We start from the raw sequence: 24,318 nt of genomic DNA on the forward strand, positions 1-24,318 counted from the left end.
TACCCCCCTCCCAAGGCTGCCCCTTATCCTTTCCCAAAAGCTGTTGGAAGAAAAAGGTCTTGACCTGCCAGCGGAAGGCCAGTAGGAATGGGGCCTACTGGCCTTCCGCAGGCCATCTTGGTCTCTCTTGGGAGGAGTTACAGCTTGAGAATTGTATTCAGATACCTATCAGCCTTTATTTGCTAGTTCAAATGTTTGTATTAATTTGCTTCATAGTAGTAAGTGTTAGTCTTTAGGGGTTTTTTTTCCTACTGTTGCTTTTGCTACAATAGAAAGGTTCTTGGAAATGTTGACGCCATGGGAAGAAACATTTTTTTCCATATTTTTTTGAAACCTACTGAGAAATAGCACTTAGCCTTCCTGAAAATAGACAATACTGACTGAGACTGATGAAAGCATCAAATTAAAAAAAGGTTGCCTTAATATACTGTTTAATTTTCAGGCAGACTTTGCGGTGGAGGCATTGGCAAAAGCCACATATGAACGCCTTTTTCGCTGGCTTGTACATCGTATTAATAAAGCCCTGGATAGGACCAAGCGACAGGGAGCTTCCTTCATTGGCATCTTGGATATTGCAGGATTTGAAATCTTTGAGGTATTAAAATAAACTCCAATACTCAACCTATTTATTGCTTTTTGTTTAACTGCCAGTATTTTATCAATCCACAGTACCAGTTATGTGTAAATTATTTTGCAAGTATTTTATAAGAAAAACTTTACATTGAAACACCTGGTAACTTCAAATTGATTTCTGAAAACATTCTGATCTTTGTTGTCTCTGTGTTTTACAAAAAATGGTTTTTGTAAGGCACAGAGACTTTATTATGAACTTTCTAGAGGTCTATAAAGTCTCTGTGCAAATGCAAAACCCATTTGTGTGAAGGCACAGATGAGTACTTGAAGAACCACTGTTACTGGTAAGCAAACCTGTTCCTACAAGCTTCATTTTGGATGGACAACTATTGCAGGCAAAGGAGCCACATTTTCATCTCCCACTACTGCTTCCAGTGCCTGATTTGTCACATTCTTCAGTAGCTCCTTTTTTAAGTACCATATATACTCGAGTATAATCTGGCCCAAATATAAGTTGAGGCATCTAATTTTACCACAGAAAACTGGGAAAATGTATTGGCTTGAGTATAAGCCGAGGGTGGGAAATGCAGCAGCTACTGGTAAATTTCAAAACAAAAATAGGTACCAATAAAATTACATTAATTGAGGCATCAGCAGGTTAAATGTTTTTGAATATCTACCGTATTTCAAAGAAAAACAGTAAACTAGCTCTATAAGTGGAAAAGTAGGGTCAACAAAAACAATATGGTATCAACAAAAAATTAATAATAATAATAATAATAATAATAATAATAATAATACTTCATTTGTATCTCGCCCTATCTCCCCATAGGGACTCGGGCTGGTTTCCAACATAGCAACAGGCAAATATTCAATGCCTATATAAACAATTCAGAGCTAGATAAAGATCTATAATTACATATATATACACACACACATGCATGCTTCCCTCTATATATAGATAATTATATCTATATAAGATTTGTAAAGACTTGCAAACATGTAAGGGGAAAAATTGTATATGAAAATAATGTATATACATAGATACTCTGGTTTTCATGTTTTTTGTTTGCCTTTTATGTGAAAGATCTATGGTCTAAGCCAGGGGTCCTCAAACCTTTTAAACAGAGGGCCAGTCACAGTTCCTCAAACTGTTGGAGGGCCGGATTATAATTTGAAGGAAAAAAAAACATGAATGAATTGCTATGCACACTGCACATATTTATAGTGCAAAAACACTTGAAATACAATAATTAAAATGAAGAACAATTTTAACAAATATATATTTATTAGTATTTCAATGGGAAGTGCTGGCCTGCTTTTGGCTGATGAGATAGGATTGTTGTTGTTGTTGTTGTTGTGTGCTTTCAAGTCGTTACAGACTTAGGTTGACCCTAAGCGAAGGCTGGGTAAATGACCTTGGAGGGCCGCATTCGGCCCCCGGGCCTTAGTTTGAGGACCCCTGGTCTAAGCATTGAATAAACTTGACTTGACTTACATTTAGATACACGCACAAAAAGGCCAGAAAATTGGGTGGGTTCGAAAGAGAGACATACACACAAGGAGGACATGAAATATATCTCCTTCTCCCCTTTCCCTCCCTTTTGACTGGAAACAAAAACACACTGTTAAAGAAGATAAGAGGAGAGAGAAATATATCACATATTGCAAGGAATGGCCTCCAGGCTCCCCTGCCCGGCCTTAACCCCATTATAAGCCGATGGAAGCTTTTTCCGCTCAAAAAAAAAAAAAGCCTAAAAAACTTGATAATCTTATTAAACTGTCTATGAGTTGCATTTTCTGCTTTGTTGATCAGTTTTATAATATATGTATCTTTTTGCATATTCTGCAAAAACTACTTGTAGTATAACTAATGTGCATATGATAAACCTTTAATCTTAAAACCTTTTGGATGCATTTTCCAGTTAAACTCCTTCGAACAGCTTTGTATCAACTACACCAATGAGAAGCTGCAGCAGTTATTCAACCACACGATGTTTATTTTGGAGCAAGAAGAGTATCAAAGAGAGGGCATAGAGTGGAATTTCATTGATTTTGGACTGGATCTCCAACCCTGTATTGATTTAATTGAAAGACCTGTAAGCTCTTATTCATAACATCTTAACAACCTAGAGTGTTTTCAGCCAATATGTTCTCTGTATAGCAGAATGTTTAGTATTCTCCATAAAACATACTGATCTGTTAAAGTGTGCCCATATATTTCAGCTACTTCCTGTTAACAAATCTAGCAACCCCACCACCACTGTTTTATGGCTTTTGTTTATTATCACACTATTATCGTTCAAAATTTGTACTGATCAGTTTGGCTCCCAAAGCAAATTTGAAGAAGCAGAACTGAACTTAGAAGTATATTAAACTATGAACTAACATATGGATATTCTAACATGCAGTATGTCACTTTACTGTCACTGGATATTTTTTTCCTTCTTATTCTGTACCTTACATCGGGGGGCAGTGTGCTGTAGTGGTTTCAGTGTTGAACTGGGAACTTGGGATACCTAGGTTCAAAACTGCGCTTTGCTCTGGGACTGCATTGACTGACCTGCTCCAAGCCATATTCTCTCAGCCTCAGAGGATGACAGTGGTGAAACTTGTTTTGACTAAGTCTTGCCAAAGACCGCCCCCACCACCTCCTGGATAGGGTTGCCATAGACTGGATGTCGACTTGAAGTTAGGAATATCTTATATAATTCATAATATGTCTGTCTTTATGACTTTGAAATTATATCTCAGAATATTTTCCTTAGCTCTAGCTAGATATATCTTGGAAAGCAGATCACCACATTGGCTAGGTTAGTTGAAATTAGCATCTCTCGTTTTATCACCCTTCCCTCACTCTTATATGCTTACTTACTTGCATTGCTACAATTTTTCCTCTGGTTAGACGAAGATCAGAACAGCACACATGAGAACAAATTGAAACTAGTAACAGTCTTTTTCAAAAACCCTTTTCAGGCGAACCCTCCTGGTGTACTAGCTTTGCTTGATGAAGAATGTTGGTTTCCTAAAGCAACTGACAAGACTTTTGTGGAAAAACTGGTCCAAGAGCAAGGAACTCATTCCAAATTCCAAAAGCCTCGGCAGCTGAAGGACAAGGCAGACTTTTGCATCATTCATTATGCAGGAAGGGTAAGAATTACATGCTATAAATCAAGAGATTTGTAAACCACAAGTACAGAGGAATGTTATTAATTGGTCTAAACAGGAAGTTTGAATTTGGCTACTAGTTTGTTCTGCCAAATATAATTTTGGTCACAATAGGGACGCTGAGAAAAGGTCAGTACAGTAGAGTCTCGCTCATCCAGCGATCTGTATTATCCAATGCAGTCTGTCTCCCGCCCGGATCCACAGTTGTTTCAATATATTGCAATGGTTTGGTGCTAAATTTGTAAATACAGTAATTACTACATAACTTACAGTTTATTGAACTGCTTTTTCTGTCGATTTGTTGTAAAACATGATGTTTTGGTGCTTAATTTGTAAAAACATAAAGTAATTTGACATTTAATAGGCTTTCCCTTAATCCCTCCTTATTATCCAACATTTGTGCTTATCCAACGTTCTGCCAGCCCGTTTATGTTGGATAAGTGAGACTCTACTATAACTCAAAATATTTTAGATATTTTAGATATTGAAGCGCAGAAGTGGTTACGTATTTCAAACAAAACTTTCAGCTGGCTCTTTACTTGAAAGTTGTTATGGCAAGACATCTAAGAATCGCTTTTACAAGGGCCAGATGGAGTCAATGGAGAGACATGGTAGATTTAATCATATCCCACCCAAAGAAAGACTCTGTATCTGTGGCACCTCCAAAGTTGAAAATTTGAACCATATATTAAATAACTTCGTATGAAAACAATAGGAAACAATACTTATGGTCTTTTACTTGTAATAAAACAAGCTGGGATACATTGGTCAAAACCACATTTTTACTAGCTGGTTCTAACCGCGTCTCAACAACAAAAGTTGCTCTTTATCTTTATAAAGCATCTAAAAAGAGATTAGAGTATTTTGTTTGTTTATGTTGAATTCTGCCAATTTCCCATATCCTTGTAGTGTTTTCAATAAATTGTGCCATGCTGTCTAAAGGGTCCATAGGTAATCCAAAACTATCATCAAATTGTCTACAAATTCCTGAGTCTTATAACTTTGGTTATGTATACGTAGTCCTTTAATGAGCAAACGGCCATCTGCTGAACTAGCTCAAAAGACTTCCCTCCTGCACTCAGCGGACACATAATGAAGTTTTGTGGTTGTTCCCATTAGCTGTCTTGTTCCTGGTGTTTTTATGGCCTTGGGAGCCACGCATTCAGCATTAGTTTTGTTTTCTTCTTGTTGTTATTTTAAAAGGGGGAAAGTAGCTTCCTTTTTCCAAGAATCAGTTGGCATTACCTGCTGTGTTCTCCATTTATGTAATTCTAGGTGGACTACAAGGCCGATGAGTGGCTTATGAAGAATATGGACCCTCTGAATGACAATGTAGCCACCCTTCTGCACCAGTCTTCTGACAAATTTATTGCAGAGCTCTGGAAGGATGGTAAGAATTGGCTCTGAATTGTCTAAGAGAAACTAATTTGCTGCCTATCAGTTTTGGGAGAAATGTATATATGAAAATCTTAACTCATGAGTTATTTTCTGAACTGTACATTAATTCACTTTTGTATATATCTTTCTTGGCATGCCATGGAGGATAAATATTTCACCAGTGTTTTTGTCCTGGGTATCTATGTATCAAATTTCCTTAAATGAAAAATTGTTTTGATTAGTTTTAGGACTTTGCATCATTTTTTAAAAGATTCATGCCTGAAATTCTTTGTTGGGAATTTCATATATATTTGTATATAAGGGGTTCTTTTTAAGTAGACAGAAAAATCAACCCTCCAAAATTTGTGTTGATTTGATATTGGCCTTGGGAAGACAATGACCGCAGCTCTTTGGCACTTTCCTTTTGTGACAGATAGAATAAATGAGTCAATGCTTCCTTTCGGTTTTTCTAGAAGAATTGTCCCTGTCCCCTAATAATTTTGGTCGCTTCTTTTTGCACATTTCCCACAAGCACTGGGTATAGCAGTGTTTCTCAAATGTGTTCCTCCAGGTTTTTTGGACTTCAGCTCCCAGAAATCCCAGCCATCTTACCAGCTGTTAGGATTTGTGGAAGTTGAAGTCCAAAACATGTGGAGGAGCACAGTTTGAGAAATTCTGGGGTACAGTATTGCAAGCACGGTCCCAAACTAAAGTATGCTTAAAACTGACTTGGTACATTGGAAGATTCCAGAGTATGGTTTATGTGACTACACATTTAACAATATTGTATATATTATGGAGCAGCAAGTATAAATGTGCCTGCCATGATTAATGACCAAATTTCTGTTATTTTTTCATCTCTCTGTAGATACATCATGAGAGCAGGGCATATTCTTGTGTGTCCATGTCATATTCCAAGTGTTGTAGAAGATGTGCAGGGAGGTTCTTTCCCCACTATGCATAAAATACTTTCATACTGGAGAGCCTGTATGCATGAACACTACTGATGCTCTTATGTCAATGCATTTTAAGCAACACTTGTTATATAGTATGGAATCTTGGTTTTATGTGTTTACTTATAGTAGCTTCTATAGCCAGTGATCAACCTAAAGTTTCATGTCTGGTTTAAGACCCAGTGGCCCAGGTGCTTGTTTAAAACTTGCTTGTACTTCTAAATAGCTTTCTCACTACTAACTGGAATGTCATGTGTATCTGCTCTTTATTCTTGCTGCTTCTGTGACACAGAGATTCCCATTATTCAGAGAGCCTCTTTCTATGACAATGTTACTGTCCTTCCTGAATCACCAGGTGAATGAATAAAAAAAATGAATAAGGCCTCCTAAATGCAGGGCTTGAATCTCCAGGAAAATTGTGTTTTGCTTATAGGCCAGCATGGACCTTTCATTTCATGCTAACCTTAGCTTTACCTTCACAAGGCAAGCGTTCTTGTCTGCATACTATTCAGTTGCTATTGCATACATGAAACTGTCTCATTTTATGTACTGCGCTTTTAAACAGGTTTGAAAATGAGCAGCTGCATTTTGAAACGCAGGCTTGTTTATCCAACATAACCTGATGTCTTTAGGTATTTGAAACAAGGAATGTCACTGGATAAGCATCTAATGATGTTGTCTATATGCAAGTAATTATACAGATATAATTATATATTACGCTTACATGTACATAAAGTTAGTGTTGAATAGTGTTTTGTTTAGAAAGCTGTTCAAATGCATTACTGTTAGATGTTTAGAGGCAGCAGGGAAGGGCTGGCATTAGCACTTGGTAGCCTTTGGCAGCTCTCAGAGCACACCCCTGTTGCCTACCCTGGATCCTCATTTTTCCTTCCTGACTCAGTATTCATTGCATGGTAGTTCTAACAACTATTTAAAATGCCTTACAATATCCTCGTGTAGCATCACATTGCAGTACTATGTGAAATGAAAGTAGTAGTCTCTCTGTTTTGTAGCTACTTGGCACTGCTGCTCCGATCAGGTTGCCTGGATCCACTATTATAAGGGCCCAGTCACAGAGCACTTTGCCTGCCACCCTCAGAAATAGAAGTTGATTTGTAGAAATCTCTGCCTTTTCTGAAATAGACTTTTGTGTTTCTGTGCTAAGCTAGTCCCTAAAGACAAGGCTGGCTTAAGGAGTCTGCTTTGGTATCGTAGTAACCTTTAAAGACCCCCTCATAATCTGTTAGACAGTTTGTAAGGCTGCTTATGTAAATTAATATTATTTCCTAGAGAATTTGTACCTTGGATATATCGATCTTAAATATATTTATGTGGAGAAAAAATAAAGGTTGTTAGTGTAACTTCTTGGTGTTAACTAAATCTGTTCATGTGCTAGAAGCTTCTGAAGTCTGCTCTAGATAGATACTATTTTTCAAAAGGCATGGTTTTAGCTATATGTAGACATGTAGACCACTATAATATCCGATACTTGTTTAAATTTAGGTTACAATGTAATTCATTTTTCACTGAAGGATGTATTATCCCCCCTCTTTGGTGATAGGCTTTGTGATAGATTAAATTCATTCATAAATGAACATGGTGCAGTTTTTAGCTTCCGTGTCGATTTTTAGACTTTCAGTGCTGTGAAACAACCCTTTGTCAGCCGTATCAATATTATATAGGTTTTCTTTTCCTTTTTCTGAAATTGTGGGGGAAATGTTCCCTTTCCTCATGTAGCTTAACTGTACTTCTTTTGTAATCTTTGCTGATTAAAGCTATTGTTCAAATCTCACTCTGAGATAGGTACATGTGAAATGCATTTGAGTTTAAGAATTTGAAAACCTGGCACAGATCTGTTTGTTTCGGAAATAATCTTAAATATCCCTCCTGCGATGTCTGGATAGTAGAGGTGTGCAAATGACTTGTAAAGAATGGGAAATTGGAAGAAATTGTAAGTTTTGTAATTTGGAAGCCTTTCTGAATCATTAGCAAGACCCACTCCAAAAATGTAAGAATCAAAGCTGACCCCTATTCTTTTTTTTTGTTTTGTTTTGTTTTGTTTTGTAAAGCTTGGAAGGCTCCCAGTCAGTTGCATTGAGTGCAAGGCAAGAAAGCAAGCGACTACTAGTGAAAGGAAGCATAAATCTACCATACCTGCCTCCTTTGGCATTCCTCTCTCTTTAAATGGCTTCTCTGCTTGAAGACTTCATGGCTTGCTTCTTGGCATGAAGCGTTGCATTTTGGGAACAGCACAGAACTTGGAAAATGTAGTATGGGAAGGGGAGCAGCCTTATGCCAAAGAATTCAAAAGACTCTGGCCTAAACTAAATTTCCCAGTATTCATCAGAATGAGAATGTGCCAATCAGGAGAGAAGAGAGGGAGTTGTAAACAGTCTGCTTATAGCCAAATTTTTAAAAATTCCTTAAAAGCAGTAAATGTATGATTATTTCTGAAAGTTGGGGGAATTATCTCCTGTTATCTTGTGTCATGTTGTTTTTAAAAACTTTGAAAATTTCCCAAATATCTATGGATAAGCAAAACATTATGAAACTTGATGGGCAAATAGTGATAAATAACAAGTTTCACCCCAATAGCTTTAAAAATAAGGGAGATAGGAGCCCCTGAAGTTTCCAAATTATAGTAATTTAATTATACACATGCACAAACGTTGTTTGGGGCTCGAGGAACAATATAGCTGCTCTAAACTCCATTTCTCAGACTCCATCAGCATTAGAAGGCACCAATCAGGACAGAGGAGAGCGTCTGTCCCTCCCTAACACCAGCCATAAAATCTGCAAAGCGGAGGACTGTGACTGATTTCTCTCGAATAAGTAAGATAATCTCTGTGCTGGGCTGGAAAAAAATTACCTAAATGCCTGAATGGACCATGGGGGTCCCCACCCAACTCAATAGGAGAAGCATATTGGAGAGTTTGGGTGTTGCCTTTCTGCCCGGAACCGGGGGGAGGGGGGGGGTGTCAGTTTAGATGTCCCTTGATTGTGTCTACTACAATTTCTGTTCCTGGCTTATAAATGGCAGCTCCTAATTGGTTCTATCATAAACAAATATGGCGAAAATTTATTACATTGCAAAATTTTTGCCTTTACCCAAGGGACATTGCCCTATAGCACTTTTTGCTTTGTTCAGTCTCCACCAATTTAACACAGTTTTTGCCTCAAAAACAAAGTTTTTGGAGTAGAATAACTACTTTCAAACTAAAGACCACACAATGAAACAGGAATAACACTTTCAAACCAGGAACAGATTTTGTTTATTATTCTAAAAGAAATTTTATAAACACTTGAAAAGTTCCCTAAAATTTCATGAATAAGTGAAATGTTCTGAAATTTGGTGTGCTAACAGTGGAAGATGTGTTATACCATAATAGCAAGTTTTACCTCAATAGCTTTTAAAATGAGGAAGATTGGAGCCTCTGAAGTTTCCCCACTGACAGTGATGTCTTCCTTAATGCGCATGCGCAATCACCATTAATGAAATAGTAATGAAATTTCGTTAGTCTCGTTAGAGTTCCAAAATTTTCACCACCTAAACTTTAGAAACATTTTAGAAATGGAGCGTCAGTGCCCCCTAGTTTTGTAAGTACCTTTGACCATTTTTTTAAATGGATCACACATGCCTACTAGATAGATTAACAGGAAGCTGCGTGAGTCATGCATATGCTTTTTAAAAAAGGAAACTCAGCATAGTAGCTATCCTAGATGTACAGTATTTACATAGTTGTATTTTTGACACATTTCCTCCTAGTTTAATCTATTGTTAGAGTTTGATTTATATAATCTATGGAAGGAAAGCAGTTTGCTCTCCATTTCGTTCCTCAAACAAAAGCATAAGAGAGCTAAGGCCTTATATAAAAAAAGTCAGGCCTACAGCAAACATGTCAGTTACATTACTGTGTAAAACAAGTCCTTAAACTTAGTATGTGGCATTGTAGAAAGGGATGGAGTTAAATGACCCATGGCTTTATGACCTTTTTGTTTTAATCTTGTAGTGTTTAAATGGAAATACTTCATGTTTAGTTAAAGTCATGCAAAAATTTGGGGATGGTGATAATGGTTTATTTTTAATGCAAAGTTGATTCATTTAGACCTTTGAATTCTTTGACGCTGTAATAAATTAGTCCGTATTGTACATGCTATGTTCCCACTCAGTTCTTTGTGGCTAAAATTACTTTTATGTATAAGAAGGGAATGGCTTTGGTGCACTTCAGTAGTACAGTTGTAATGTTTGTGCTTCTTACAGCGTAATTGCCAAAGCTACAGTATTCTGCCTGGTGCATTGCTTTCAGTCCGGCTGCTTCCATACATGCAAATTGCTTTGCCACAGGTTAAACCTTCCACCATTTGTCACACACAAAGCATTTGTTGCATCTCTGAATTGCCTTTTCTTAACTACCACTCTTTTCGAACATGCTAGCTTCTTCTTAATTTTATACTCTTGTTATCTACAGTGGACCGTATTGTGGGTCTAGATCAAGTCACTGGAATAACGGAAACGGCATTTGGTTCAACTTACAAGACCAAAAAAGGAATGTTTCGTACAGTAGGACAGCTATACAAAGAGTCACTTACCAAACTGATGGCCACACTCCGAAACACTAATCCAAATTTTGTTCGATGTATCATTCCAAACCATGAAAAGAGGGTATGTCCTAGCCTTGTTGGAGTTTAAGTTCAAAATAAAGTTTGCATTTTTTTCTTTTTGAGTTAAGAACATGGATATGTCTGTATTTGCAAAAAGAAATAGCACTAGAGGCACATACTCTAGAGCAGCGGTTCTTAAACTTGTGCTTCATGGCCCCAAGGTTAATCTATCATTGGTTAAACGACCAAACCCAAAGGGTGCTCACTAATGGCTCCTCCTCATCCTGGAGAGAAGTGGCCAGTGGAGTGTCACAAGGGCTCAGTGCTATTCAACATCTTTATCAATGGCTTGGAGTCTAGAGCACAGCTTCTTAAACTGTGGGTCCCGACTCCAGATGGGATCCCCTTGGCTCAATGCTGCGGTTACGACAAATTTGGCAACAGTAAAAGGTTTCTAAATGCTACCTAGTGGTAATTTTAGACATTTACACAAATCTGTTAGCAGCAATGTTCAGTGTTGTTGTTGTTGTTATTATCATTATTATTATTACTATTACTATTATTATTAACTTTATAGCCCACCTTTCTCCCCGTGGGAACTCAAAGCAGCTAACAGTCCCACACTTTAGTTATAGTTTAAAAAACACAATACAAATGTTAAAAAAAAATCCCAAATAGGACAGTGTGATAAAATCAGATTAAAATATAATAAATACACTTAAAATAGCCTTTAATGTTTACAGTCCCTGGCCAAAAATGGGGGTGGGGAAATGCTTCAGCTTTACTTCATAAAAAGGGAAAATCAGCCAGTTTAAGCAGTCCTTGCAAATACTGAATTATTACCAGTAAATGCCTGATTTTATACTTACGTTTTATATAACCGTATACCCAGCGTTGCATAAAAATTATTGGGTGAAAAGAGGTCATAAGTGGGAAAAGTGTAAGAAACCCTTGTAAAGAGCACTCCTTTGTTATTGGCTGATGTTTCTTCAACATAGTGTGAGTAAATTAAAAAGTCGGTTACCTTTTCTTTAAATTAACTTTGTCTCAAATTCTAGGCTGGAAAACTGGATCCACACTTAGTTCTAGATCAGCTTCGATGTAATGGTGTTCTAGAAGGAATAAGGATTTGTCGGCAAGGCTTTCCAAACAGAATAGTTTTCCAGGAATTTAGACAAAGGTACTATAATAAGTTATTTTCTTCCTGTTGTAAATGTGTATGTGAAAGATGTGTTTCCAAACATTCGCCTTCCTCATCATCTTAATTTTCAATTACTTAATCAAATTTCTTCAGGGATTAGGTTAAAAACTATGTATCTGTTATGTCATGATAACTCTCACTTTCTTGACTAATTCGTAGGTATGAAATCCTGACTCCTAATGCCATTCCTAAGGGTTTTATGGATGGGAAACAAGCTTGTGAAAGAATGGTAAGCTTTTGAGTAGCAACCTTATATTTAAAAACTATGTTCTTGTTTGTATTTTCTGTATAAAACAAACTTCTGTGACTTTTACATAGATCAGATCATTGGAGCTCGATCCCAACTTGTACAGAATTGGACAGAGCAAGATCTTTTTCCGAGCTGGTGTTTTGGCACATCTAGAGGAAGAAAGGGACCTGAAGATCACAGACATCATTATCTTCTTTCAGGCAGTCTGTAGGGGATATCTTGCCAGAAAGTAAGAAAATATAGAAATGTAGACAACCTTTTTTTGCGTAATGTTTTTATAACTTACTTTATTTGGGAGCTCTGTTCCACAATAAGATGTATGCTGACTTAATTGAGGGGAAGCTTTGTGACCTTAGTATTTTAATATTTGTTTCTGAATAGTTTATTTACATATTGGGGCAAGCAGCCTGATTGTATTAATTTTTACTGCCAGGATAAAAGCACAGTTATTTCACCTACTATTTGGATATAGCTTTCTAAAGTTCAAACTAAATATTTCTGCTTCTTGTGACAAAAAATCTGACTTTTGTGGTTGTCTTTAGGGCTTTTGCTAAGAAACAACAACAGCTGAGTGCCCTGAAAGTCCTTCAGAGAAACTGTGCTGCCTATTTGAAGTTAAGGCACTGGCAATGGTGGAGAGTGTTTACAAAGGTATGACGCCCACTCCCCTGCCTAGTGAAGTGCTGGGATTTTTCAACAGCAAAGAAGTGATATCCCGTACTATTGTCTCGTTTCTTACACTAAAACAGGTGAAGCCTTTGCTTCAAGTGACTCGTCAGGAGGAAGAACTTCAGGCTAAAGATGAAGAGCTGCTGAAAGTTAAAGAGAGGCAGACAAAGGTAGAATCAGAACTTGAAGAGATGGAAAGGAAGCATCAGCAGGTAAGTAAACCTATGCTCTAGAAAGTTACACAGCTGTGTAAAGAACAACATGTACAAAAATATTTGATGCTGAGTATGTTTAATTGCCATGTTAATATAGCACATAATTTTATTGTCTGTCCAAAGAAATCATACTCCGACTTCCTATCTATTGTAGTTAGCTAAAACTACACTAGTTAGCTAAAACATACTTGGTGAATGCAGAAATTTTAAAAAGCAGTGAGACACCAAATAAATAAAAATCTAGTTAAAGCAATCTTATTTTACTTGGTCTTATTTGAGAAACAAGCTTGGGGGGGGGGGGGGGTGGATCTCAAATGTTGCCAGGGACGTGAAGCTGGCACAGAAATAAACTTCACTTGTTTGGGAATATTTATATGTGCCCCAATCTATTTCTACAAATGTGTGACATTTGTTCTCTTTAACTGCAACAATTCCTCAAGAGTAGTAGAAGGGCTTTAGAAAAGAAACTGGAGTAGATTGAAGCTATATTTGCTCTTCTCAGTTTATTCCCAGAGAATATCCCTCTTGTCTCACTAGTAGCAACTGGAAGGAAAGAGTAAAACGTGTAGCTCTGTAGGAAAACCCTTCCAACAGTAATCTTTGCTTAAAGTTTTTTTGTTGTTAGTAGTAGAAACGCTTGATGCCTGCTAATTTCTTTTGAAATATGAACAACGGCATTCAGCTGTCCTTTGCCAAGATAATTTTCCATAGATTATCACTTATTGTCACCATATTGAAAACAACTGAGAACCCTTCTTGTCATGTTTGTAGTTGCTAGAAGAAAAGAATATTCTGGCAGAGCAGTTGCAAGCAGAGACAGAGCTCTTTGCTGAAGCCGAAGAGATGAGAGCCCGCCTGGCTGCTAAGAAGCAAGAATTAGAAGAAATCCTACATGATTTGGAATCTAGGGTAGAGGAAGAGGAAGAGAGGAACCAAGTGCTACAGAACGAAAAGAAAAAAATGCAAGCTCACATACAGGTATTTCTCCAAGCATGGATGGTAGTTGGAAAATTTTAATTCAGTTACCTAAAAGTAGTGGAAATTATAGGGGTTTTTTTTACGGTATAATCAAGATGTTATTTTTCTTTCAGGACCTGGAGGAGCAGCTTGATGAGGAGGAAGGGGCTCGGCAGAAGCTACAACTCGAGAAGGTAACAGCTGAAGCCAAAATAAAGAAGATGGAAGAAGAAATCTTGCTGTTAGAGGATCAGAACTCAAAATTCCTTAAGGTGAGAACAGACCGTGCTGCATTCTTGTAATATTACTGAATTGGAAACAGTAAAGCAATGCATGAACTGTGACTGAAATGGGTTTGTTCTTGCCCTCACAAGAATAGCCTTCAGAGCCTAAAGGTGAAGGGTTGTTTTCCTACATTAGCATCTTCTGATTGAAAGACCATGAGCAAGTGTTTCCAGTACTGATTGGATTATGGGGAAATCTATATATCTGTACAAATGATAGCTTCATGTGAGGGGATGTGTCATAGTTACACTACGGCTAAAAAGCTATTTCACTTCTTTATATTGTTGAAGTTTTACATGCACATATTGATAAAAGCCTAAGGAACTATACCAGTATAGGAAGGGATAGGATGTGTGTGTTAATGACGGTAAAAGCAGTAGACATGAAGTAAACACTGAAGAGATCAGCTGCATTTAGCTGGCAAATCATGTCTGCTTTTCCTCAACATTGCTCTGTGACCCTTGAAAGAAGAGCAGCTATTAGCATAATTCATTAGCAGGAGTCCAGCCAAAATGTATCATATATTATTTTGCCTTTGATGTATATATATAATTTTGTGGTGGGCATAATAATCTGCCAGACTTCATACAATTAAAGTTTATTCAGCAGTAGTTGGTCCTCCTCAATTAAAGATTTATTAAAGACCTTGGGCTTTCATTAAAGAAGACTGATCTGCCTGGGATGCTTCTGTTATGGATTGACAAGTGAAGACATTTTTTTAATCATACAGCCATCTCCTGTAGCTCTAGTAATATCTCTAGACAGGTAAAGAGTTATGTTAGAAGTTCCAAAGGACACTTTAGTGGTGTGTTTCCTATTAACTATGATGCCTATTAACTGCCTAAAAGCAATAACTGCAAAACTGTGGTATAATGTAAAATAAACGATGTGTAGTTCACATTTGATCAGCCCACACACTGCCTTGCCAGATAAAGAAAATATGCCATACATATGAACAATGAATAATAAGTAGTTTACTCTTTGTAAATCAGAACAACATACTTACAATCATGTGATCAGTTGTTTACACTCACATAATATTCTTTTATGAGAGACTTAAATGGTCTTTCTTTGTCCATGTGAATAAACTCCTTCAGCAGCTCGTAAAGCAAGAGTACACTCCAAACTCTCTCTCTGTGCTTCTCTAAGCACTTGCACAGACCAAGCCTGAAAAATGTAACAGTATCCAAAAGTCCCAGGCTCAGCCAGCTCTCCAGGCATAGCCCGACCAATCAGCTACATGCATCTTATTTTACAGTTGACATACATTCACTAACTGATTTCTTGCATGCTCCAGCAAAAACATCTTATTTGCCTTCCTGGACAGCTGTCTAAAAGTTGCAAGGAGGATCAAGCAAAAAAAAAAAAACACGATAAATATAGCAATAAATGCTAATTTTGAGAGGATAACATCCTTAGTTATCCTCTCAAAATTAGCATTTATTGCTATACTGCATGAAACTTAATCTGTAAGGCCCAGGTTTAATATGCTGGGACCTCAAATGTGCTATTTGACATTTGCCTTCTATTTCTCAATTAGGAGAAGAAATTAATGGAGGATAGAATTTCAGAATGTACTTCACAGCTGGCTGAAGAAGAGGAAAAGGCCAAAAACCTAACTAAACTCAGAAACAAACAGGAAATGATGATCACAGATCTGGAAGGTTAGCACTTTCATTTTTTGTTAAGTGAAGGAATGATCAAGAGTTTGCTAATATTGCAGAATAGAAGCAAGTTTCATTTACTTCATGAATATGTAACATTTTCTGGTACAAAGCCTCCAATAATATTTGGCTACCATGTCGTCTGCCAATTATTAAAATGAGCATTTTCTTTTCTTTATTTTTTAAGATTTGGCATTTGTATGTAAATTCTTGCTCACATGCTATTGTGCATATTCTCAGGTCAGCATTTCACTTATGCATTCTAGACTGGTTTCACTTAATAAAAATGGAAGTCATCAGTCAGATAAAACAAAGCTTGTTTGATTGAAAATGAACATGTGTTGATGGATTTTTTTTAAAAAAGTTCACAACACCTGCTGCAATGATGTGACCAGTCAAAAACCAATAGCACTAAGACAGAATAGAAACACTCTTTTTCACCAAAAGTAGCCTCATCATGTGGTCCCATATGACCTTCCAAACTGATTTCAGTTTGCAGTAAATCATATGTGTATGGTAGTAAGTAGTCAAAGTAAGGCTCCATCTACACTGCCATATAATCCAGATTATCTGATTTGAATGGGATTATGTGGGTCTACACTGCCATTTAATCCAATTCAAACCTGTCTTAGGTTATTTGCACCACAGTGATTCAGTGATTGCAGTTGTATCTCTCTGGTAGATTCCAGATGATGGTGCTTGCAGGTAGCTGCTCCTTAAAAAAGGAGCTGCTGCATGGCATAACACTAAGTGCCATTGTGTCCCCAGTGCTGCTCAACATCTACATGAAACTACTGGGAGCTATCACTCAGAGTCATAGGGCAGGGTGCTGTCAGTATGCCAATGGCATCCATCATTCTCAACTAAGGACAGTGTTTCCTCCTCTGTAACAATACCTGGAAGAGGTAATGAGTTGAACAAAAAGAAGATGAATTCAGGCAAGATGGAGGTACTAATCTGGTACCAGGGTTCTAATTTGGTTTGAAGGTGTGTCCGCCAGTTCTGGATGAGCTGACACTTTACCTGAAAGACTGTTCACAGCTTGAATGTGCTTCTGGATCCATGATGCCAAATAACAGTTCAGATAAATGCAGCAGCCAGGAGTGCCTGTTGCTCGCTGTGCATCTTCCTAGAACTGGAGGATCTAAAGATGGTAGTTGATGCTTGTCTCAGTCATTTTTTACATTTTTCTTAGATCATTCAAATGTATGCATAAGCTTTCTTCAAGTAGATCAATGGCAACAGGTATATTTAGTGATGTCTGGCATCTGAAAAGCACCACTGACATATTATTCACAATTGGTATAACACTTTTGGCACAAGTACTGAATTAGCAGCTTGTTTCCTTAATCTCATTTTTAGCAGGTTTATCCTAAGTTTTCTCCCTGTAGTAATACTCAGTAAGCAGACAATTTTTTCCACACATTCTGTTTGGTTTTTTAAAAGAACGTTTGAAAAAAGAAGAAAAAACTCGCCAAGAGCTGGAAAAATCTAAAAGAAAACTTGATGGAGAAACTACTGACCTACAGGACCAAATTGCAGAGCTACAGGCCCAAATTGAGGAGCTGAAAATCCAGCTTGCCAAGAAAGAGGAGGAACTACAGGCTGCCCTTGCCAGGTAAAATATTGAGCTCCGTTCCAAAGATGGTGATAGCTAATGGCATAGTTTTGCAGGATATTTTGATAATATTTGAGTATTTGCTTTTGTATGGTGGCTAATGAATGCTTAGATAAACATTGCTTGTTTCGTTTAGCTGTACCAGAATAACATCCAGGCCATATCTGAACTAAATCTTGCTCCTGCATTCTTCCTCTTTTCAGTTAAGTACCATTGGTTTGGTTGCTTTTTTTTGAAATTATATGTGTTTTGAAGGCTTCTACTCTGGCATCAAGAGAGTAAGAAAAGATAGTCATAAATGAGAGGCAGTATGCTATAGTGGTTTGAATGCTGGACTAGAAGATCAGGATTCAAATCCCCACTTGGCCATGGAAACTCACTGGGTGACTCTGGACAAGTCACACTAAGCTTTGGAGGAAACATCTGAATACACCTAGCCAGGAAAATCCCATGCTTTAAGGCTGCTGAAAGTCAAAAATGATCAAAGGGCACAAAACAGCAAAGTCATAACTAATGCTTCTTAATAGCAAATATTTAGTAATTTTCCTTTGGACCTTTACTTCATTTGTCTACTATGTCCTATGCCACCACTTACCCAAAACTGGGATTCACAAACTTGCCTAAAATACTATAGCTAAAAACACACACAAAAAGTGCCATATTAAAAGACTTTGAATTACAGTATTAAAATATAGTTGAATTTTTTAAAAGTAGCATTAGTAAAAATATTAGTGCTTTTTTATCAGAAACTGTTTACTTTCCCAAATATTTCCTTACAATGCACAGCTGTGGAAGATGTCATCTGGTTATTCCTACGTTGCTTTAATTAACCTTACTACACAAAAAGAGTAAGCGTTCTTATAATTGGAGATCTGTACTTCTCAACACATACATATATACCATTCTTAGTTCTTCATGGTTGTGTCAGTTTTGTACCTTCAGTTGTATAAAGACCCCTTGGCAGACAGATCTTCACATCCCTGTGGTTTCTTTCACTTATGCCTTGGTCAGCTCTGTCACCACATATCTGCTCTTTCAAACTTATATTGCCAAGTTTGTGCAATCCTGCTATTTATCAGCTAAAGTGACCGTTCATAGTGGTGGCCTAGATCTGAAAAACCTATATTCAGAGTATAGTATCAAATATTCAAATTACCATAAAGTCCTGCTATACAGTGCCGATTATTTATTATTATTTTGATTTGTTAATAAACACAGTAATATGGTTTAGCAGTCTTGGCTTCCCATTCAGATATAGTATGTTTTTCCTATATTATACCTGTTTCTGTCACTTCTGATTAAACTATACCCTTGTTATTGGGAACAGTAAATCATACATAAGAAATTGTGGAGAGCATGATTATTAAATGAAGAAATAACTTGAATCATAGGAGACATTAAATGTAAAAACATCTCAGATATGTTACGCTTTTTTGAATTTTTTTGCATACCCGAAGCTAACAGAATCTTTGTTTTTCTATGTTTTATGTATTTGTTACATAAATGCAAAAATGATGTAATTCATAGAGGAGAAACTAAGGTTTCCATGTTTTAGACTGTGACTCCCGTAATTCCTTAGAATTTGGTATGATAGGCCATGGTGAATGGACTCATAGGCTAAAAGTATGAAGAAGGCCCATCTTTGATCTAGACCTTGTTGTATAAAAACGTACTTGATCTTACTTATTACCAGCTACTCTAGTGAACACTTTTGTGGAAGTATGGAACTCAACTCCAAGTTCTGCTTTTATTATGGGATTTGTGTTTTGTTTCCAGAGGGGATGATGAAGCTGTGCAGAAGAACAACGCACTAAAAGTAATTCGTGAATTGCAAGCTCAAATTGCAGAACTTCAAGAGGATCTTGAATCAGAAAAGGCTTCACGCAACAAGGCAGAGAAGCAAAAGAGAGACCTAAGTGAGGAGTTAGAGGCACTGAAGACAGAATTAGAAGACACCTTGGATACCACTGCAGCTCAGCAAGAGCTCAGGTTAGGGGGATACCAGGAGTGTGGTTGGAATAATCTGATTCCCATACAAGGAAGAGTCTATTTTAATTAAATCAAAGATGTTGTTAAAGTCTCCCAAAGAGTTGCAAGGAGGTCAAAACTCACTTCAGATTTTTGTTCAAAATAAATACAACAAACAACTCAAAGCTGTACCAAAACTCTCTGACAGGAAAAAAAAGCTTGAAAAATGTTTTCTTATACTGCAAAAAGCATAGGACTATAATAATAATATATCTTATTTCTGACATGAAAATGGTCATAAATAAGATATATTCCAGCTCTAAGCCCCGATGTATTAGTATTTTAAATTGAATTGTTCATCTTTATTATTATTATTATTATTATTATTATATTTATTATATTTATTATGTTTATTTATATCCCACTTTATCTCTCCCAAAGGAGACTCAAAGCAGCTTACATCAAAAGTATGACCACATCATTTAAAATATACAAAAATTCAAACATTACAACAGAATTGAACATAACAGTATTAAAAATTCACAGTTTAAATCAATTAAAACATATTCAAAGTTAAAACCCACAGAACTCCCTGACTTGATCTTTAAAACTTTCTTCTTTAAAAGCCTGTCTGAATAAAAAGGCCTTAACCTATTGCTGGAAGGACAGCAGGGAGGGGGCCATTCTTGTTTCCCTGAGCAGGGACTTCGAGAAGGCCCTTTCTCTCGTTCCCACCAACCGAACTTGAGACCGATAGAAGGGCCTCGCCTGAAGATTTTAGGGTCCAGGCAGGTTTGTATAAAGGGATACGGTCAGCCAAAGGTCATAACCAGCACATCTTGTATTTGGGCTTCATGATTCTTGAGAGAAGGGCCTCTCTCAGAAGCCCAGAAGCAAACAAACTGGCAGCCACTGGAGCTGCTTCAACAGGGGGTTGTCCGCTCCATGTAGTCAGTTGCAGTTAGCAATCTGGCAACAGCTCTTTGGACCAGCTGAAGTTTCTAAGCACTCTTCAGAGGCAGCCCCATGTAGAGCGTGTTACAGTAATCCAGACAGGATATAACTAAAGCATGTAACACCATGGCCAATTCTGGCTTCTCAAGGAACGGGCACAGTTGGTGCACAAGTTTTAATTGTGTAAAGGCCCTCCTGGCCACCACAGATATCTGGACCTCCAGGTTCAGTGCTGAAGACCAACAAACCATAGACCTGTGTTTTCAGGGGAAGTGTAACCCATCCACAGGCCAGATCCCTATTCTTTGGTCTGCTTTCTGTCTGACCTTTGTCTTGTCTGGATTAAGTTCCCCTTTGCTATGGATATATGTCTTGAGAAGTATTTTATTCCTTGAGAAGGAATAAAATACAGAATCATAGAACTAGATTATTCCATTGAAATTTGATTTTTTTCCCTATTATCTCAGTGTGATTGTAACTGTATTTTGTGATCAGAATGAATAAGCCACTTAAATACATTTTGAAAACCAACAGAAAATAAAATTTTGGATGTTGAAGACCTTTAGATTTCCATTATTGTTCTTTTAGGACAAAACGTGAGCAGGAAGTTGCTGAACTGAAAAAAGCACTTGAAGAAGAAACAAAGAATCACGAAGCCCAAATACAAGATATTAGACAACGACATGCAACCGCCTTGGAAGAGCTCTCGGAACAGCTTGAGCAGGCTAAAAGGGTGAGTGGAAAAGGCACTTGAATAGAAGAGGGAAACTTCATATGCATAGGAAGGGCTAAGATGCACAGTACACCTCCTGTTGAGTTCAGCAGAAGGTAGGGTGACAAAGTAATGTTCTGGTGTTGTTACTGCTCTTTCAAAATGTAAACCAGTGAATACCTGCAGATGAGTGGGTATCTCCTATTGTATGGTTACAACCCTGCATCTGCCGTTGCCTACATATGCAGTAGTCATTTGCATCCAGTGGTAGTTCCCTGAGACATCTACCTGAACAATACATTTCTTGTTCCTGCTACACTAATTTTAAGTGTACACCCGAAACAAATGGACAGTTGTGTCATCCTCAGACCCCTAGCGGGTGGTCAGGTCTTTTTCTGGTCAAAAAGTTTGTTGATTTTGAGAAAGCATAAGTTGGAGGGACTACACTTCACAATAAGATTTACATATTATCTTAACCTGATTCATATTTTTGCATATTTTATATAACTGAATTCCCATTACACTGACAGCTTGACTTCTAAGTTTTAATGAAGTGTGGTAACTAGCTTTCTCTTGCTTTCAGTTCAAGACAAATCTTGAAAAGAACAAGCAATGTTTGGAAACAGATAACAAAGAGCTGGCCTGCGAGGTGAAAGTGTTGCAGCAGGTTAGATCTGAGTCCGAATACAAGAGGAAGAAGCTGGATGGTCAAGTGCAGGAACTGCAGGCCAAGGTCATTGAAGGAGATAGGTTCAGGACAGAGCTGGCAGAAAAAACAAACAAACTGCAGGTAAAAATGTGAATGCATGATTATTTTTCAGAACAATGAATTGGCAGGAGTTGGTTAGAAAACATGACTCTGTACAAGTTGTTTTTGATGTGCTTTGGTCCCAAGATTAAGCAAATGTAAGTTAAAAGTAGTAAAATTGGATGTTGAACTAATATCTGTTAGTGAGTGCAGGACTACTTGACAAGATATGCCTCCCACAGACACACTAAGTAGACAAAGTATTCAAAAATAGTTGAAGCTCTTTCTCTTGTAACAAGGAACCACTGGGACCCTTTGTGTGGCGTTGGGCAGGTCACACTATCCAGCCCACAAGATTGGCAATGACAAACCTCTGAATAATACTTGCCAATGAAGTCTTTGGAAGGAACTACTGTTAGTTGGAGTCAACTTGAAAGCACAAAACTATAACAAATAAAATGGCTATTTATGTTTCTCAAATGCTACATTCGTGGTTCCTAATGACCCGCAACCCCCCAATTGCATACTGCCTCTTTTCTTGCAACCTATAGAGTCTTGAGTTGAAAGAATAATTTTAAATGTTGTTCCAATGAAAATGATCTTTATGCCTGGTTATTGCAGTAACAGTAGGAATATTAGCATGTTAACTAATAAAAGCAGTTAAACGGCAACATCATTTTTATTAACAGAGACTAACTTCTTCCAGGGTTCTTTTCAAGGTTGAAATGAGGTTATTCGTGTTATTCTCAAGTTTGAAACAAGTAATGGTATTTATAAGTAATGTACTTACTATTATACTATTTTGTGTGAAAGTAGCCCTAACAGTGGAAAAGAGCCTATGTTGTACATAATCAAAAACAATATTGCAGACACTGCATTGTGATTGTATCTTCTTATATGAGCAAGACATGGATAAACATTTGATTATAGTATGATCATAGAAGAGATTCAGAGAGTCATCTTAAGGGGCATATGAAATATATATTCAATGTAAAAAAAGCGGTATTATCTAGTTTACTCAACTTTAAGAAAAGGAAGAACAATGTCAGTTTGATCTTTGGAGGATCAAAAGAGAGGATGGAATAGTAATAATAGTAATAGTATAATAAACAACTTCATATCCCGCCACCATCTCTCTAAAGGGACTTGGTGTGGCACATAGTAGTGCAATAGAGTATACAAAGCACAGTAAAATACATATAACATCTTGTCAAAGTGCTTAGACTGGTCATAAGAGAAATTGAAAAGAGCAAAAGATTTCTTGGTTGCAGTACAAACTACTGTGTTGCTTCTGGACGCTGAATTTTCTAAAGTTGATGGAAATAGCTATAGATTTACCATGAAATGGCACTTTATAGAAGATGGACAGTGCTTTGACGCTACAGACCATTTTCCCTAACAAGTGAGCTATTAATTGTTATATCTAAAAATATTCCTTTCTAGAATGAACTAGACAATGTTTCAAGTCTCCTAGAAGAAGCAGAGAAAAAAGGCATAAAATTTGCCAAAGATGCTGCCAGTCTAGAGTCTCAGCTACAAGATACTCAGGTATGTCTGCAATTTTAAAAAAGGTTTTAAAGGAGGTTGTTGGTTTAAAAATATATATTTCTATTCTGCCATTACATCCCAGAACTAAGAACAGAAGCCTGAACATTATTTGAAGCCATTATCTGTGAAATCGATCTAGATACGTGGACATTTAGTTTAAACAGCAGGCCCAAGAAATAGGTCTCTACAATGCATCAGAATAAGTATTAATAAGAATAAAGCCAAGTCAGCTTTCCATGTGGCTTCTGTACCTTTTCCCTTAATGGAACTTGTGATAGTGCAGTAGAAAGTCTGCCCAGGGTTTCTAGACAAACTATATACTATTAGATTTTGAGATATTAAAATAATAGCTTCATACTACATAAAGATACTACTTTGATCAGCATTTCTTGGCAGAACAGACATGTTTGGTCCTTAGGTAAAGGTAAAGGGTTTCTACTGACATTAAGTCTAGTCATGACTTACTCGAAGGGTGGTCCTTATCTCCATTTCTAAGCTGAAGAACCAGAATTGTCCGTAGACACCTCCAAGGTCATGTGGCCGGCATGACTGCATGGAGTACCATTACCTTCCTGCCAGAGCAGTATCTATTGATCTACTCACACTTGCATATTGTCGAACTGCTAAATAGGCAGAAGCTGGACCTAATAGCGGGAGCTCATTCCGCTTCCCAGATTTGAACCGTTGACCTTTTGGCCAGCAAGTTCAGCAGCTCAGCGGTTTAATCTTCTGCGCCACTGGGTGATTACTATGAATTAATTGTCTGTCTAGAACATTGCCTGAAAATCCCAATGAAATGCTCTTAATTGTAAAGGTGTAGGTTGTAAACGTTATATCTAGTAACCCCACTTGTGGC

At 37.3% G+C, this 24,318-nt stretch overlaps 1 protein-coding gene across 4 annotated transcripts in view; it reads left to right on the forward strand.

Moving 5' to 3' along the window:
- Positions 1–24,318, forward strand: part of MYH10 (myosin heavy chain 10) — a 77,565-nt gene that overhangs the window by 41,567 nt on the left and 11,680 nt on the right. For all 4 annotated transcript variants that reach the window (XM_060764474.2, XM_060764476.2, XM_060764477.2 and 1 more), the window contains 18 exons: positions 443–595; positions 2,499–2,672; positions 3,550–3,723; positions 5,017–5,131; positions 10,541–10,734; positions 11,732–11,853; positions 12,034–12,103; positions 12,193–12,353; positions 12,667–12,775; positions 12,874–13,005; positions 13,780–13,986; positions 14,100–14,237; positions 15,791–15,914; positions 17,361–17,532; positions 19,309–19,521; positions 21,043–21,187; positions 21,750–21,956; positions 23,358–23,462. In XM_060764474.2, the coding sequence (XP_060620457.2) occupies positions 443–595; positions 2,499–2,672; positions 3,550–3,723; positions 5,017–5,131; positions 10,541–10,734; positions 11,732–11,853; positions 12,034–12,103; positions 12,193–12,353; positions 12,667–12,775; positions 12,874–13,005; positions 13,780–13,986; positions 14,100–14,237; positions 15,791–15,914; positions 17,361–17,532; positions 19,309–19,521; positions 21,043–21,187; positions 21,750–21,956; positions 23,358–23,462 (2,715 nt within the window). The remainder of the gene's footprint in view (positions 1–442; positions 596–2,498; positions 2,673–3,549; positions 3,724–5,016; positions 5,132–10,540; positions 10,735–11,731; positions 11,854–12,033; positions 12,104–12,192; positions 12,354–12,666; positions 12,776–12,873; positions 13,006–13,779; positions 13,987–14,099; positions 14,238–15,790; positions 15,915–17,360; positions 17,533–19,308; positions 19,522–21,042; positions 21,188–21,749; positions 21,957–23,357; positions 23,463–24,318) is intronic.

This window comes from Anolis sagrei, chromosome 2, assembly GCF_037176765.1.
Source record: "Anolis sagrei isolate rAnoSag1 chromosome 2, rAnoSag1.mat, whole genome shotgun sequence".
Lineage (NCBI taxonomy): Eukaryota > Metazoa > Chordata > Lepidosauria > Squamata > Dactyloidae > Anolis > Anolis sagrei.